Source organism: Bombina bombina, chromosome 6 (assembly GCF_027579735.1).
Source record: "Bombina bombina isolate aBomBom1 chromosome 6, aBomBom1.pri, whole genome shotgun sequence".
In the NCBI taxonomy this organism is placed as follows: Eukaryota; Metazoa; Chordata; class Amphibia; order Anura; family Bombinatoridae; genus Bombina; species Bombina bombina.
Window position 1 is genome coordinate 265,227,908 of NC_069504.1, and position 19,230 is coordinate 265,247,137.

The window sequence follows — 19,230 nt, forward strand, 5'->3', positions numbered from 1 at the left end:
TATTCCTCTTCAATACCAATACCAGAGACGCACTGCGCATGCGCAAAAATCAGGTTACGAGCAAGATAGAACATTTACACAAGTTACATGAACCTGCTGATGTCACTGCTGATGTAAAAGGGGAGGGGATTAACGGACATTTTGAAACGGCTGCAGCGCGAAAAGTAAGTGATTTTACTGACAAACTCTATATACAGTCATTGAAAAATGGGCTACATTGAGAAATGATGATCCAGGGCAAGTTTATATGTATAAATAAAAACGCTATTTGTGTTGACTGTCCCTTTAATGCTATTTTTTATTATCCTGCTAGAAACACTAGTTGGAAATATGAATCTATTTTCCACTGTTGCTGATGCTGTGTTTCCTTAGTTACATGTTTTTGACATTTACTGAACTTGTTGCGGTGTTGGCACTTATGCACCCTATTTCTATATGAACAAATGGCAACCTGTCTAACAAATGTATTCTTTTTAATAGATTGCAAACACCCAAGGAAAAAACACATAAATCAAAGGAATCATCACCAGCAGAACTGAAAGAACCATCTAATACTGAATTGTTGGGAATTTCCAATGCACCCACCATGCCAGTTAGAAGAAAGCTTATTTGGGATGAGAATGATGTTACTGAGCAAATCGAAGAAAGAGTATCGCCAAATAAATATGTAGAAAGTGTTGACGATGAAGAAGAGGAAATAGAGGAACCAGATGAAGAAAGTAAAAAAGAACAGATTACAAAAAGGTATGAATGTAAAGCCTTTATTCTTTTTTCCACTCACCTTTTCAGTTTTTTTTATTTCTATATCTTGATAGTTGGTCATTTTGGATCAGGTACCTAGCGATGATTGTGCATTTGTTTACACTGTCATTTGACATATGATCCTGGGTTAAGCACATACTTTGTAAAGTAATAATTCCCAGAAGAATGTGAACATTTCATCTTGCCTAACTAGTTTACCATTTTCCTGAGAGGAGTTGACTAATAACTGTCTGATTTGAAATATTGTCCAGTCAAGTGGCCTTGAAATAGGGAAAAGCTTGTGATTATGTGATGTTTAATAAATAGTTGTCATTGCTTTCTCACGTTCAAGGTTCTTGTTTATATATTAATGTGGTTGTATGTGGTTACCACATAAATGGTGTCACTAGGGTGAAAATCCCAATATATGGTTCAGATCAATGAACTTGACTATTTTTACATATAAGCTCAAGAACATTACATTAATCTCGTTGACACCCAGTATCCTATTCATACCTGTTATTTGGGACTCAGAGCTCCTTAAAGGCTTATATTAGGTAATGTAAATACCTTCATTCATTCTAAGGTCTTATGCATATGAAGTACAGTGGGTTGTGTCAGAGAACATAGCTTTGTTTCAGTGTTCCCTTCTGTAAGGGACATATCTCTTTGTGACCATATAATAACTCAACTGAAGATAAATGTGAAGATAATTGCAGCTCCCTTAGATATATAAACAGACTAGTACTGGTTAATGTCATTTCCAAGCATAGGAATGCATGTCTGCTGTGTTGAATAGAAAATAGATAGATACTGTAGATGACTACTGACACCTATGTATAAATATATGTTTACATACATATTAGATCACAATAACAAAACCAAAGCATAGGTTTAGTGCATGATATTAAGTTCTTTTTGCAGTGCTACTTGGAAAGATTTCCTTGCTGTCTATGCAAATTGATTCTAAAAGTGGACCAGTAAAGATGCTTAATTTGCAGCCATTATTTGGACTTACCTGCTTCACTCAACTGTCTAGTACACATCATAATTTGAATGACACCAGCATAAAAGTGAAGTAAACATTCTCCCCTTTAAAGGGACTGTCAAGTCCAAAAAAAACTTTCATGATTCAAATAGGGCATTTCATTTTAAACAACTCTCCAATTTACTTTTATCACCAATTTTGCTTTGTTCTCTTGGTATTTTTAGTTGGAAGCTAAACCTAGGAGGTTCGTTTGCTAATTTTTTAGACCTTGAAGGCCACCTCTAATCTAAATGCATTTTAACAGTTTTTCACCACTGGAGGGTGTTAGTTCATGTGTTTCATATAGATAACATTGAGCTTATGCACGTGAATTTACCGAGGAATGAGCACTGACTGACTAAAAAGCAAAGCTGTCAAAATATTCTGGTGTTGACTGTCCCTTTAAAGTTTTTAAACAAGCAGTCCCACCCACTTAAATGAGGGTTGCCAAGTTCTCTCCATAGACAATCTCCCTGTTTTTTTTTCTGCACATCAATAAATGCAGGAAACATCTCTATGAGAGCTTTATTGCCAAATTTGCCTTATGTTGTGAGAGAACTCATAGTGCTGACAGATCTTTTAGATATTCTTGCCTGAGAGCTTAGTCATTTGGTCCGTCTGGTGAAACACTCTCTATAAATAAAGCTCAATTGGCACTCAATGGACTTTCAAATGGGATAATTAAACATTTTGTTGAAACAAGTTCTCAAAGGTAGTCACTGGCGTTTCTATCACAAGTTAATGCTAATGTGAAAAAGTACTAAAACGTTCTCTTTTGTTAAAATTCCACTTTTAGATGGCGTATAATCCAAAATACAAAAGAACACCGGAGAATTTTTAGCATTTTTGCTATCACTCCATGTAAAGAGAAATAGAGCCTTTTTTTTTTTAAATTTACTTATCAAAACTATGGCATGCTATTTAGTGCTCCAGCTTGAGCATAAACATTGCTAGAAGTAATCTTTTTTGCCACACATTGGTTAGCACGCGTATTACAAGTTTAAAGTAAAACTTTTGCGCACAAGCAAAACCTGACATGCGCTATCTTCAGGACTTTGGATATTACAGCCGTGTTAACTTATTTTCCCATAGACTTCAAATGAGAGCACAGAAGAAAAAAACACTTATTGCTTGCGCACTAACCATACAGTAGTCATTAATATTTCACATTCAAAGGTTCTTCACATACACAACAATGTTATTTTTATTGTAAATTCACAATTTAAATTGTAAATTGTATGTTCCTATAGCTATATATCTATTGGTATAGATATATATTTTACATTAATATCACATATCTATAGAAATATATATTTAATAATAAAAACTAACACCTAGATTACAAGTTTTGCTTTATGATTGAAAAAGCAGCGTTTTGGCCCATAACGCTTCATCTTCCCTAACGCTGCCATTACGAGTCTTGTCGGTATAGGTGTACCACACACCTTTTAACCTGTCACGCAACATTAGTACCGCACTTTTAAAAAAGTTTTTCAATGGGACTCCCATAGCGCCGGTATTACGAGTTTGCCTGGGAGGCCAAAAAGTGAGCGGTACACTCTATAACCACAAGATCCGTAACGCCATCTAAAGTCAGCAGTTATGAGTTTTACGCTACAAAGCTGTAACATAAAACTCATAACTAAAATGTTACAAAGTACACTAAACACCCATAAACTACCTATTAACCCCTAAACCGAGGCCCTCCCGCATCGCAAACACTATAATAAATGTATTAACCCCTAATCTGCCGTTCCAGGCATCGCCGCCACTATTAAAATGTATTAACCCCTAAACCGCCGCCCTCCCGCATCGTCGCCACTATAATAAAGTTATTAACCCCTAAACTGCCGCCCTCCCACATCGCAAACACAATTTAAATATTATTAACCCCTAATCTGCCGTCCGCCCACACCGCCGCTATAATAAACCTATTAATCCCTAAACCGCAAGCCCCCCACAACGAGATATACTTAAATAAACTATTAACACCTAAACCAAAAGCCCCCCACAATGAAATATACTATAATAAACCTATTAACCAATAAACTGCAAGCCCCCCACAACGAAATATACTAAAATAAACTATTAACCCCTAAACCTAACGACTTCCTAACTTGTATTAAAATTACAATTTCCCTATCTTAAATTAAATTAAAACTTACCTGTCAAATTAAATAAATTAATTTTAAACTAACAATTTAACTATTATAATTGTTAAACTAAAATTAAACTAACTACCAATGAAATTAAACTAAACTACACATTAAAAAAAAACCTAACACTACTCTAAAAATTACAAAAAATATCTAATTACAAAAAAAACCAAAAAACTAAATTACAAATGACAAAAACAAACAAACACTAAATTACAAAAAATAAGAAACAAATTATCAAAAATAAAAAAGAATTACACCTAATCTAATAGCCCTATCAAAATAAAAAAGCCCCCCCCAAAATAAAAAAAGCCCTAGCCTACAATAAACTACCAATGACCCTTAAAAGGGCCGTTTGTGGGGCATTGCCCCAAAGATATCAGCTCTTTTACCTGTAAAAAAAATACAAACACCCCTCAACAGTAGAACCCACCACCAACCCCCCCAAATAAAATAACTATCTAAAAAAACCTAAGCTAACCATTGCCCTGAAAAGGGAATTTGTATGGGCATTGCCCTTAAAAGGGCATTTAGCTCTTTTACATGCCCAGACCCTAAACTAAAAATAAAACCTACCCAAAAAACTCTTAAAAAAACCTAACACTAACCCCCGACGATCCACTTACAGTTTTTGAAGTCCCGCTTGAAGGATCCATCCAGCTGGCGAAGTCTTCATCCAGGCGGCCTCTTCGATCTTCATCCAGCCGGCGAAGTCCTCATCCAGACGGCAAGAAGTCTTCATCCAGACGGCATCTTCTATCTTCATCCATCCGGCGCGGAGCGGGTCCATCCTGAAGACATCCGGCGCGGAGCATCCTCTTCATACGGTCCCGCCGTAAACTGGAACTTCAATGCAAGTGACATCATCCAAGATGGCGTCCCTTGCATTTCTATTGGCTGAAAGATTTCAATCAGCCAATAGGAATTATAGCTGCTAAAATCCTATTGGCTGATCCAATCAGCCAATAGGATTGAGCTCTCATCCTATTGGCTGTTCCAATCAGCCAATAGGATTGAGCTCTTATTCCAATAGGAATGCAAGGGACTCCATCTTGGATTGCGTCACTTGCATTGAAGTTCCAGTTTACTGCGGCGACCATATGAAAGGATGCTCCACGCCGGATGTCTTCAGGATGGACCCGCTCCGCGTCGGATGGATGAAGATAAAAGCTGCCGTCTGGATGAAGACTTCTTGCCGGCTGTATGAGGACTTTGCCGGCTGGATGAAGATCGAAGAGGCCGCCTGGATGAAGACTTCTTGCCGCATGGATGATGACTTCGCCGGCTGGATGGATCCTTCAAGCGGGAATTCAAGAACTGTAAGTGGATTGTCGGGGGTTAGTGTTAGGTTTTTAGAGGGTTTTTTTGGGTGGGTTTTATTTTTAGTTTAGGGTCTGGGCATGTAAAAGAGCTAAATGCCCTTTTAAGGGCAATGCCCATACAAATTCCCTTTTCACGACAATGGTTAGCTTAGGTTTATTTTATTGTTGGGGGGGGGTGTTTGTATTTTTTTTTATGGTAAAAGAGCTGATATGGCTAGGGTTTTTTTATTTGGGGGGGGGACTTTTTTTATTTTGATAGGGCTATTAGATTAGGTGTAATTATTTTTTCTCTTGTTAAGTGTGTTCAGTCCACGGGTCATCCATTACTTATGGGATATATTCTCCTTCCCAACAGGAAGTTGCAAGAGGATCACCCAAGCAGAGCTGCTATATAGCTCCTCCCCTCACATGTCATATCCAGTCATTCTCTTGCAACCCTCAACAAAGAAGGAGGTCGCGAGAGGAGCTGGAGTTTTTACTTAATTATTCTTCAATCAAAAGTTTGTTATTTTAAATGTCACCGGAGTGTGCTGTTTTTCTATCTCAGGCAGTATTTGGAAGAAGAAACTGCCTGCGTTTTCTATGATCTTAGCGGGCGTAACTAAGATCCACTGGCTGTTCTCGACATTCTGAGGAGTGGGGTAACTTCAGAAAATGGGAATAGCATGCGGGGTCTCCCGCAAATGAGGTATGTGCAGTACTTTATTTTCTGGGAATGGAATTGACTAAGAAAACACTGCTGTTACCCGTATGATGTAAGTACAGCCTTAAATGCAGTAGTAGTGACTGGTATCAGGCTGATAAATGTATGCACAGTAGAGTTATTTTCTAGGGACTAGAATTTGACTGAAAAAATACTGTTAATACTGATATAATGTGTGAGACTTAACTGCAGTGGAAGCGACTGGTAGCAGGCTTAGTAATAACTTTACACAGCATTTGAAATGTTGTTTTTTAATAAAACGTTTACTGGCATGTTAATCGTTTTGTGAGGTACTTTGGTGATAAATCTTTTTGGGCATGATTTTTTTCCACACGGCTAACGTATATTTCTGCATAGAAACCGTTATATCAGGTCTCCCACTGTTGTAATAGGAGTGGGAGGGACCTTTTTTTACCGCCTTGTTGCGCAGTTAAAATTCTAGCACAGTCTTCCTGCTTCTTCCTCTTTGATCCAGGACGTCTCCAGAGAGCTCAGGGATCTTCACAATTCGTTTTTGAGGGAGGTAATCAGTCACAGCAGACCTGTGACAGTGTGTTTGACTGTGATAAAAGCGTTAAATCTTAATTTGATATCCGTTTTTTGGGTACTGAGGGGTTAATCATCCTTTTGCTAATGGGTGCAATCCTCTGCTAATTAATACATTTAAAGAATTGTTGACTATAACTGAACTAGTTCTTTGTTATTCAATTGTGTTTTTTAAAAAAAAGCGCTGCAGCGTTTTTTATATTGCTTGTAAACTTATTGAAGTAATTTCCAAGCTTGCTAGCTTCATTGCTAGTCTGTTTAAACATGTCTGATACAGAGGAATCTGCTTGTTCATTATGTTTAAAAGCCGATGTGGAGCCCAATATAAATATGTGTACCAATTGTATTGATATTACTTTGAATAAAAGTCAATCTGTACCGATAAAGAAATTATCACCAGACAACGAGGGGGAAGTTATGACGTCTAACTCTCCTCACGTGTCAGTACCTTCGTCTCCCGCTCGGGAGGTGCGTAAGATTGAGGCGCCAAGTACATCAAGGCCCTTACAAATCACTTTACATGATATGGCTAATGTTATGAAAGAAGTATTATACAATATGCCCGAGTTAAGAGGCAAGCGCGACAGCTCTGGGTTAAGGACAGAGCGCGCCGATGACACGAGAGCCATGTCTGATACTGCGTCACAATTTGCAGAACATGAGGACGGAGAGCTTCATTCTGTGGGTGACGGTTCTGATTCGGGGAGACCGGATTCAGAAATTTCAAATTTTAAATTTAAGCTTGAGAACCTCCGCGTGTTGCTAGGGGAGGTGTTAGCGGCTCTGAATGATTGTGACACGGTGGCAATCCCAGAGAAATTATGTAGGCTGGATAAATACTATGCGGTACCGGTGTGTACTGACGTTTTTCCTATACCAAAGAGGCTTACAGAGATTATTAGCAAGGAGTGGGATAGACCCGGTGTGCCTTTTTTCCCCTCCTCCGATATTTAGAAAAATGTTCCCTATAGACGCCACCACACGAGACTTATGGCAGACGGTCCCTAAGGTGGAGGGAGCAGTTTCTACTTTAGCCAAGCGTACCACTATCCCGGTGGAGGATAGCTGTGCTTTCTCAGATCCAATGGATAAAAAATTAGAGGGTTACCTTAAGAAAATGTTTGTTCAACAAGGTTTTATATTACAGCCTCTTGCATGCATTGCGCCTGTCACTGCTGCAGCGGCATTCTGGTTTGAGTCTCTGGAAGAGGCGATTCACACAGCACCATTGGATGAATCTTTGAGCAAGATTAGAACCCTTAAGCTGGCTAATGCGTTTGTTTCGGATGCCGTAGTGCATTTAACCAAACTTACGGCTAAGAATTCCGGATTCGCCATACAGGCGCGCAGAGCGCTATGTCTTAAATCCTGGTCAGCAGATGTAACTTCTAATTCTAAACTACTAAACATTCCTTTCAAAGGGCAGACCTTATTCGGGCCCAGCTTGAAGGAAATTATTGCTGACATTACTGGAGGTAAGGGCCACACCCTTCCTCAGGACAGGGCCAAATCAAAGGCCAAACAGTCTAATTTTCGTGCCTTTCGTAATTTCAAGGCAGGAGCAGCATCAACTTCCTCTGCTACAAAACAGGAAGGAACTACTGCTCGTTACAGACAGGGTTGGAAAGGCAACCAGTCATGGAACAAGGGCAAGCAGGCCAGAAAGCCTACTTCCGCCCCTAAGACAGCATGAAGACAGGGCCCCCTTTCCGGAGACGGATCTAGTGGGGGGCAGACTTTCTCTCTTCGCCCAGGCTTGGGCAAGAGATGTACAGGATCCCTGGACGTTGGAGATTATATCTCAGGGATACCTTCTGGATTTCAAAACTTCTCCTCCACAAGGGAGGTTTCATCTGTCAAGGTTATCAACAAACCTAGTAAAAAAAGAGGCATTTCTACAATGTGTACAAGACCTCTTAGTGATGGGAGTGATCCACCCAGTTCCGCGAACGGAACAGGGGCAAGGGTTTTATTCAAATCTGTTTGTGGTTCCCAAGAAAGAGGGAACTTTCAGACCAATCTTAGACTTAAAAATCTTAAACAAATTCCTAAGGGTTCCGTCGTTCAAGATGGAAACCATTCGGACCATCCTACCCATGATCCAAGAGGGTCAATATATGACCACAGTGGACTTAAAGGATGCCTACCTTCACATACCGATTCACAAAGATCATTATCGGTATCTAAGGTTTGCCTTTCTAGACAGGCATTACCAGTTTGTAGCTCTTCCCTTCGGGTTAGCTACGGCCCCGAGAATTTTTACAAAGGTTCTGGGCTCACTTCTGGCGGTACTAAGACCACGAGGCATAGCGGTGGCTCCGTACCTAGACGACATTCTGATACAAGCGTCAAATTTTCAAAATGCAAAGTCTCATACAGAGATAGTTCTAGCATTTCTGAGGTCGCATGGGTGGAAAGTGAACGTGGAGAAGAGTTCTCTGTTACCACTCACAAGGGTCCCTTTTCTAGGGACTCTTATAGATTCTGTAGAGATGAAGATTTACCTGACGGAGTCCAGGTTATCAAAGATTCTCAATGCTTGCCGTGTCCTTCACTCCATTCCAAGCCCATCAGTAGCTCAGTGCATGGAAGTAATCGGCTTAATGGTCGCGGCAATGGACATAGTGCCATTTGCGCGCCTACATCTCAGACCTCTGCAACTATGCATGCTAAGTCAATGGAACGGGGATTACTCAGATCTGTCCCCTTTGCTAAATCTGGACCAGGAGACCAGAGATTCTCTTCTCTGGTGGTTGTCACGGGTTCATCTGTCCAAAGGAATGACTTTTCGCAGACCAGATTGGACGATTGTAACAACAGATGCCAGCCTACTAGGCTGGGGAGCAGTCTGGAACTCCCTGAAGGATCAGGGATCGTGGACTCAGGAGGAGAGACTCCTCCCGATAAACATTCTAGAATTAAGAGCAATATTCAATGCTCTTCTAACTTGGCCTCAGTTAGCAACACTGAGGTTCATCAGATTTCAGTCGGACAACATCACGACTGTGGCTTATATCAATCATCAAGGGGGAACCAGAAGTTCCCTTGCGATGTTGGAAGTCTCGAAGATAATTCGCTGGGCAGAGTCTCACTCTTGCCACCTGTCAGCGATCTACATCCCAGACGTGGAGAACTGGGAGGCGGATTTTCTAAGTCGACAGACCTTTCATCCGGGGGAGTGGGAACTTCACCCGGAGGTATTTGCTCAACTGATTCGTCGTTGGGGCAAACCGGATCTGGATCTCATGGCATCTCGCCAGAACGCCAAGCTTCCTTGTTACGGATCCAGGTCCAGGGACCCGGGTGCGGTGCTGGTAGATGCACTAGCAGCCCCTTGGGTTTTCAACATAGCTTATGTGTTTCCACCTTTTCCGTTGCTACCTCGACTGATTGCCAGGATCAAACAGGAGAGAGCATCAGTGATTCTGATAGCGCCTGCGTGGCCACGCAGGACCTGGTATGCAGACCTAGTGGACATGTCGTCCTGTCCACCATGGTCTCTACCCCTGAGGCAGGACCTTCTAATCCAGGGTCCTTTCAACCATCCAAACCTAATTTCTCTGAGGCTGACTGCTTGGAAATTGAACGCTTGATTCTATCAAAGCGTGGGTTTTCGGATTCGGTTATTGATACATTAATACAGGCTCGGAAACCTGTTACCAGAAAAATTTACCACAAGATATGGCGTAAATATTTATATTGGTGTGAATCCAAGAATTACTCATGGAGTAAGGTTAGGATTCCTAGGATATTGTCTTTTCTACAAGAGGGTTTAGAAAAGGGCTTATCCGCTAGTTCGCTAAAGGGACAGATTTCTGCTCTGTCTATTCTTTTACACAAGCGTCTGGCAGAGAATCCAGACGTCCAGGCTTTTTGTCAGGCTTTGGCTAGGATTAAGCCTGTGTTTAAAACTGTTGCTCCTCCGTGGAGCTTAAACTTGGTTCTTAAAGTTCTTCAGGGTGTTCCATTTGAACCCCTTCATTCCATTGATATTAAGCTTTTATCTTGGAAAGTTCTGTTTTTGATGGCTATTTCCTCGGCTCGAAGAGTCTCTGAGTTATCTGCCTTACATTGTGATTCTCCTTATCTGATCTTTCATTCAGACAAGGTAGTCCTGCGTACTAAACCTGGGTTTTTACCTAAGGTTGTTTCTAACAGGAATATCAATCAAGAGATTGTTGTTTCATCGTTATGTCCTAATCCTTCTTCAAAGAAGGAACGTCTTTTGCATAATCTAGACGTGGTCCGTGCCCTGAAGTTCTACTTACAGGCAACTAAAGATTTTCGGCAAACTTCTTCTCTGTTTGTCGTTTACTCTGGACAGAGGAGAGGTCAAAAGGCTTCGGCTACCTCTCTCTCTTTTTGGCTTCGTAGCATAATACGCTTAGCCTATGAGACTGCTGGACAGCAGCCTCCTGAAAGAATTACAGCTCATTCCACTAGAGCTGTGGCTTCCACCTGGGCCTTTAAGAATGAGGCCTCCGTTGAACAGATTTGCAAGGCTGCAACTTGGTCTTCACTTCATACTTTTTCCAAATTTTACAAATTTGACACTTTTGCTTCTTCGGGGGCTGTTTTTGGGAGAAAGGTTCTACAGGCAGTGGTTCCTTCTGTTTAATGTTCCTGCCTTGTCCCTCCCATCATCCGTGTACTTTAGCTTTGGTATTGGTATCCCATAAGTAATGGATGACCCGTGGACTGAACACACTTAACAAGAGAAAACATAATTTATGCTTACCTGATAAATTTATTTCTCTTGTAGTGTGTTCAGTCCACGGCCCGCCCTGTCTTTTTGAGGCAGGTTCTAAATTTTAAATTATAACTCCAGTCACCACTGCACCCTATAGTTTCTCCTTTCTCGTCTTGTTTCGGTCGAATGACTGGATATGACATGTGAGGGGAGGAGCTATATAGCAGCTCTGCTTGGGTGATCCTCTTGCAACTTCCTGTTGGGAAGGAGAATATATCCCATAAGTAATGGATGACCCGTGGACTGAACACACTACAAGAGAAATAAATTTATCAGGTAAGCATAAATTATGTTTTATTTTTTGATAATTTGTTTCTTATTTTTTGTAATTTAGTTATTTTTATTTTTAGTAATTTTAGTGTTTATTTTTTTTTGTAATGTTAGGTTTTCGTGTAGGGCAGCTTAGGTTTTATTTCACAAGTAAGTTTGTATTTATTTTAACTAGGTAGTTAGTAAATGGTTCATAACTATTTAGTAACTAGTCTACCTAGTTAAAATAAATACAAACTTACCTGTGAAATAAAAATAAAACCAAAGCTATCTACAATATAACTATTAGTTATAATGTAGCTAGCTTAGGTTTTATTTCACAGGTAAGTTTGTATTTAGTTTAAAATAGGTATTATTTAGTTGTAACTTTAGTTTAGCTGTATTTTAATTATGTTAAAGTTAGGCGGTCTTAGGCTTGGGTTTACATTAGGGTTAGTGTTAGGTTTAGGGGTTAATGGATTTATTTATTGGTAGTGATGTGGGACGCCAGAGGTTTAGGGGTTAATAACTTAAGTATAGTGGCAACTACATCGGGAGCGGCAGAATAGGGGTTAATAGTTTTATGTAGGTGGCGGCGATGTTGGGGGTGGCAGATTAGGGGTTAATAACTGTATGTGGGTGGCGGCGCTGTTGGGGGTGGCAGATTAGGGGTGTTTAAACTCAAGGTTTATGTTAGAGTGTGCTAGGTTTAAACATTAGTTTTATTTTCCCCATGGACATCAATGGGGCTGCGTTACGGAGCTTTTCATTCCGCAATCGCAGGTATTAGACTTTTTTTTGCCAGCTCTCCCCATTGATGTCTATGGGGAAATTGTGCACGAGCACGTAACAGCAGCGCTTGATTTCGGTGCGGTATGGAGCTCAACGCAACTATATAGTCTGCACTAGCCTGCTTTTTTAAAACTTGTAATACCAGCGCTATAAGGAGGTGAAATAACGCCACTTTCGTGGCGGTCGTTAAAATCCCTATAGCGCTCAAAACTCGTAATCTAGCTGTAAATTTCTTCTATGTGGAGAACATAGGAAAGTAAAATATATGTAACGTGCTTCAGGTTTTGCGCTTTAGGTCCAACATAGTGTCAGGTTAGCGCACATGAATTAGTTATCTTAAGGTGCGTTATGTAAAATATTAAACATAAAATATTAACAATTATTAAAAAGTATAGATACTGTAAAAAATTCTAAATAATACATAGAATAATATATATATATATATATATATATATATATATAAAATAGAGTAAGAAAAGCGCACTCTAACTTAATAAGCATCTACCAGGGTGCAGGCACGAATTAATACAGTACAGATGAAGCTTGCACTCTCTGGATTTTCAAAAAGGTGCTTTATTTAGCAAAAAAATGTGACGTTTCTGGGATCAATCACCCCTTCATCATGTATATGATGAATATACTGTATATATGTGTGTGTGTATGTATGTGTGTGTGTATATATATATATATATATATATATATATATGTATGCAAAAATATTTACGGTATCTATAATAATTTTTAGTAATTATTATTATTTAATATTCCAATAACGTACCTTAAGATAACTGTTTTCATGTGCACTAACCCTACACTGTGTTAGACCTAAAGTGTGAAACCCGAAGCGTGTTACGCATATTTTACATTCCTATGTTCTTCACCTAGAAAATAATGCAATTTTTATTATTAAATATATATATATATATATATATATATTTCAATAGATATCTGGTAATGTTAATGTAAAATATATATCTATACCTATATATCTGTAGGAATATATACAGTATATTCTGTGGGAAAACAAGCCTCTGGGCCTGTCTAGATTTGTTAATGAACTACACAATGAGTTATTTTTTCTATATTTTGTGCGTAGTGGAGGATTTTAAACTCGCCTTTTATCTCCCCCTATTTTAAAATGTTGTTGTATTCTGCCTGGAAACAACTTCTCCCAGCTGATGAGTGGCAAAAACCACGAAACAGTCTGTCCTGGGATGGTTATGAATCACTGCACTAACCCTAGCTAAGTTTATAAGCTGTGTGAACAGCAATACTTTGGCGTAAAGGGAACCTGCTGAAAAGCAAACTGAAGTAAAAAGGTGTGTCGTGTACTTAATTTGCATATCTTACCCAGAATCCCTTGCTGCATTGGAAACAATGTAATTCAGAGGTTTTCTGTGGGAAAACGGGAAAACAAGCCTCTGGGCCTGTCTAGATTTGTTAATGAACTACACAATGAGTTATATATATATATATATATATATATATATATATATATATATATATATATATATGAGTGAGTGAGTGCTGGACTTTCTCTGTGTGCTGTATTAATTTTGTTTTGTAATTTTCCCTATGGGCCTTGCACCCAGACCTGTCTGGGGTTAACTGCCTGTGACTCTGGGGACAGTGCAGCTTCCTGAGAGTGCTATTGTGCACCCAAGGCTGTGCATGTTGCAGGGTCATGGGATGTGTACCCAGTCCGGTCTGAGAGTGCAGCCCCCTTCCGTGTTTTGTGTGTATGTGTATATATATATATACAGTGTGAGTGTGTGTGTATATATATATATATATATATATATATATATATAGGTATATACAGATATAAATATTTATTAAACATAAAAATAAGCATTTTCTGTATGTGAAGAAAATTGGAATGTGATATGTGTACAGTAAATACACAGTAAAATATTGTTAAATATTAATATTGAATACATATAATTATTCATGTTTTCAGGTAATTTGACTGCAAATGTGTATATATACAGTGTTATATATACAGTGTTCTCCCCAGGACCTTTTTAACGGGTGCACTGCCCTTCTGATTTTACTGACCGCACGGCTAAAATTTTAACCAATATGAAGCTAAAATTAGCTATTATTAAAAAGGTTCAATTTGTATTGCACAAATTATCATTAAAGGGAACTGAAACCCATTTTTTTCTACATTTAGCCACCAATCCGCAAGCGCTACCCAGGTGTTGAATTAAAAATGGGCCACTCCTAAGTGTAAATTCCTGCTTTGCAAATAAAGATACCATGAGAACGAAGAAAAATTAATAATAGGAGTAAAATTAGAAAGTTGCTTAAAATTGCATACTCTATCTGAATAATGAAATCCCTTTAAATAAATGTATATTAAATTATGCAATTAATTTGTGCGTTGGTTAGCAGAAAATTATATAATATTAGATATGATTACACTGCCCCCACCTGGCTACTTCATAGTGCCACATATATATGTTTAAAAATTTATATATTTGTATACTAGGCAATAAGCCTGCCTAGAGGTCAGTCTATGTTTAGAAAATTACAAACCCCAAAGGTGATATTACAAAAAATAAAAAATTTTTAAATTACAGAAAAAAATAAACAAAGCTATCCAAAATAAAAAAATTAAAACTAAACTAATACCCCTATAAAAATAAAAAAATCCCCCCTAAAATAAAAACACCCCTTAATCTAATACTAAACTACCAATAGCCCTTAAAAGGGCTTTTGTAGGGCATTGCCCTATGTTAAACAGCTCTTTTTCCTATTTTTTGTTTTACCAATTACCCCCTAACAGTAAAACTCCCCACCCAACTAACCCCCCAAAATAAAAAAACTAAGTCTAAAAAAAAAAAACCTAAGCTACCCATTGCCCATAAAAGGGCATTCAGCACTTTTACTGCCCTTTTAGAGCCAAAAAAACCCTAATCTAAAAAAAAGCCACCCCCCCCCCCCAAAAAAAAGACTAAGACCCAAATAGGTACTCACCGTTCCTGAAGGTCTTCTTCCAGGGCCTCCATCATCTTCTATCTTCATCCTGAGCGAAGGCGGCACTGAGCGGAGGTGCCAAGCTGGCTTCCCCGATGTGTGGATCCAGAGCGGCGGTCTTCTGCGGCGGCGGTCCAAATCGGCGTGGAGGCTCCTCTTCATCCGATCTCCGTCGTGCACTGAAAATTGAATGCAAGGTACCGCATTCAGTTTGGGGTACCTTGCATTCCTATTGGCTGAAATTTTGAAAATCGGCCAATAGGATTAGAGCTACTGAAATCCTATTGGCTGTTCAAATCAATTCAAAATGTCAGCCAATAGGAAGGCAAAGTATCCCAATAAATATGGGGTACCTTGCATTTAATCTTCAGTGTGCGACGGACTATCGAATGAAGAGGAGCCTCCACGCCGCTTTGGACTGCTGCCACTGAGGATCCGCGCATCGGGGAAGCAAGCTCCGCTCCGGGCCACCTTTGTTCCGGATGAAGACAGAAGATGATGGCGCCGCCTGGAAGAAGACCTTCTCCGCCGGACTTTAGGAACGATGAGTACCTATTTGGGGTTAGATTTCGTTTTTTATTTTTATTTTTAAGGTTAAAGATTTAATGGGCTTGTAAAAGAGCTTAGGTTTTTTTAGTGTTAGGTTTTTTTATTTTGGAGGGGTTAGGTGGGTGGGGGGTTTTACTGTTAGGGGGGACTTAGTATTTATTTAATGTCAAAGAGCTGTTTAACTTAGGGCAATGGCCTACTTAAGGCCCTTTTAAGGGCTATTGATAGTTTAGATTAGTGGGTGTTTTTATTTGGGGAGGGGGCTTTTTTTATTTTTATAGGGATTAGGTTTAATGTTTTTTTATTTTTGATGATTTCGTTTATTTTTTTTCTGTAATTTTAGAAACATTTTTTTGTCATTTAATGTTAGGTTTTATTTTAATTGTAGCTTAGTTTATGTAATTGGGGTTAATTTAGGGGGTGTTAGGTTAGGGGGCTTAGTAATTAAATTAGTTATTTGCGTTGTGAGGGGTTGGCGGTTTAGAAGTTAATAGGTTAATTAGGTTTATTGCAATGTGTGGGTTGGCGGTTTAGGGGTTAATAGGTTAATTTGGTTTATTGTGATGTTTGTTGTGATGTGGGGGGTTGGCGGTTTAGGGGTTAATATTTCTTCTGTTAAGTGTGATCAGTCCACGGGTCATCATTACTTCTGGGATATTAACTGCTCCCCTACAGGAAGTGCAAGAGGATTCACCCAGCAGAGCTGCATATAGCTCCTCCCCTCTACGTCACTCCCAGTCATTCTCTTGCACCCAGCAACTAGATAGGTCGTGTGAGAGGACTATGGTGATTATACTTAGTTTTATATCTTCAATCAAAAGTTTGTTATTTTAAAATAGCACCGGAGTGTGTTATTACCTCTCTGGCAGAGTTTGAGGAAGAATCTACCAGAGTTTTGCTATGATTTTAGCCGGAGTAGTTAAGATCATATTGCTGTTCTCGGCCATCTGAGGAGTGAGGTAAACTTCAGATCAGGGGACAGCGGGCAGATGAATCTGCATAGAGGTATGTAGCAGTTTTTATTTTCTGACAATGGAATTGATGAGAAAATCCTGCCATACCGATATAATGTCATGTATGTATACTTTACACTTCAGTATTCTGGGAGAATGGTACTTCACTAGAATTACACTGTAAGAAAGACATAAAGCTGTTTAATAACTAGAGATTATGTTTAACGTTTTTGCTGGAATGTAAAATCGTTTTCATTTGCTGAGGTACTGAGTGAATAAATGTTTGGGCACCATTTTTCCACTTGGCAGTTGCTTAAATCTGTTTTTTCTGTCAGTTTCTGTTCTCCCTCACTGCTGTGTGTGTGGGGGAGGGGCGCTTTTACTATGCATCAAATATTTCAGTCAGCAACTCATTGTATTCCCTGCATGATCTGGTTCATCTCTACAGAGCTCAGTGGTCTTCAAAACTTATTTTGAGGGAGGTAATTTCTCTCAGCAGAGCTGTGAGAATTATAGTTTGACTGAAATAAAAACTTTTATTCTGTAATTTGTTTCCTGCTTTCAGAAATTGTTATCTTTGCTAATGGGATTAAACCTTTGCTAAAGTTGTGTTGTTTACAAGGATTGAGGCTATAACTGTTTCAATTTATTAATTTTTAACTGTCATAGATCTTCTGTGCTTCTTAAAGGCACAGTACGTTTTAATATTATTCTATTTGAATTGTATTTCCAAGTTGCAAGTTTATTTGCTAGTGTGTTAAACATGTCTGATTCAGAAGATGATACCTGTGTCATTTGTTGCAATGCCAAAGTGGAGCCCAATAGAAATTTATGTACTAACTGTATTGATGCTACTTTAAATAAAAATCAATCTGTACAAATTGAACAAATTTCACCAAACAACGAGGGGAGAGTTATGCCGACTAACTCGCCTCACGTGTCAGTACCTACATCTCCCGCTCAGAGGGAGGTGCGTGATATTGTAGCGCCGAGTACAGCTGGGCGGCCATTACAAATCACATTACAGGATATGGCTACTGTTATGACTGAAGTTTTGGCTAAATTACCAGAACTAAAAGGTAAGCGTGATCACTCTGGGGTGAGAACAGAGTGCGCTGATAATATTAGGGCCATGTCAGACACTGCGTCACAGGTGGCAGAACATGAGGACGGAGAACTTCATTCTGTGGGTGACGGTTCTGATCCAAACAGACTGGATTCAGATATTTCAAATTTTAAATTTAAACTGGAAAACCTCCGTGTATTACTAGGGGAGGTGTTAGCGGCTCTGAATGATTGTAACACAGTTGCAATACCAGAGAAAATGTGTAGGTTGGATAAATATTTTGCGGTACCGACGAGTACTGAGGTTTTTCCTATACCTAAGAGACTTACTGAAATTGTTACTAAGGAGTGGGATAGACCCGGTGTGCCGTTCTCACCCCCTCCGATATTTAGAAAAATGTTTCCAATAGACGCCACCACAAGGGACTTATGGCAAACGGTCCCTAAGGTGGAGGGAGCAGTTTCTACTTTAGCTAAGCGTACCACTATCCCGGTGGAGGATAGCTGTGCTTTTTCAGATCCAATGGATAAAAAGTTAGAGGGTTACCTTAAGAAAATGTTTGTTCAACAAGGTTTTATATTGCAACCCCTTGCATGCATTGCGCCGGTCACGGCTGCAGCGGCATTCTGGATTGAGTCTCTGGAAGAGAACATTGGTTCAGCTACTCTGGACGACATTACGGACAGGCTTAGAGTCCTTAAACTAGCTAATTCATTCATTTCGGAGGCCGTAGTACATCTTACTAAACTTACGGCGAAGAATTCAGGATTCGCCATTCAGGCACGCAGGGCGCTGTGGCTAAAATCCTGGTCAGCTGATGTTACTTCTAAGTCTAAATTGCTTAATATACCTTTCAAAGGGCAGACCTTATTCGGGCCCGGGTTGAAAGAGATTATCGCTGACATTACAGGAGGTAAAGGCCATGCCCTGCCTCAGGACAAAGCCAAAGCCAAGACTAGACAGTCTAGTTTTCGTTCCTTTCGTAATTTCAAAGCAGGAGCAGCATCAACTTCCTCTGCACCAAAACAGGAAGGAGCTGTTGCTCGCTACAGACAAGGCTGGAAACCTAACCAGTCCTGGAACAAGGGCAAGCAGACTAGGAAACCTGCTGCTGCCCCCAAAACAGCATGAATTGAGGGCCCCCGATCCGGGATCGGATCTAGTGGGGGGCAGACTTTCTCTCTTCGCCCAGGCTTGGGCAAGAGATGTTCAGGATCCCTGGGCGCTAGAGATAATATCTCAGGGATACCTTCTGGACTTCAAATACTCTCCTCCAAGAGAGAGATTTCATCTGTCAAGATTGTCAACAATCCAGACAAAGAAAGAGGCTTTTCTACGCTGCGTACAAGAGCTCTTGTTAATGGGAGTAATCCATCCAGTTCCACGATCGGAAC

General features: G+C 39.7%; 1 protein-coding gene across 2 annotated transcripts in view; it reads left to right on the plus strand.

Moving 5' to 3' along the window:
* MDM1 (Mdm1 nuclear protein) overlaps positions 1–19,230 on the plus strand; it is a 245,355-nt gene that overhangs the window by 83,222 nt on the left and 142,903 nt on the right. For both annotated transcript variants that reach the window (XM_053716829.1, XM_053716830.1), the window contains one exon: positions 481–744. In XM_053716829.1, coding sequence (XP_053572804.1) covers positions 481–744 — 264 coding nt within the window. The remainder of the gene's footprint in view (positions 1–480; positions 745–19,230) is intronic.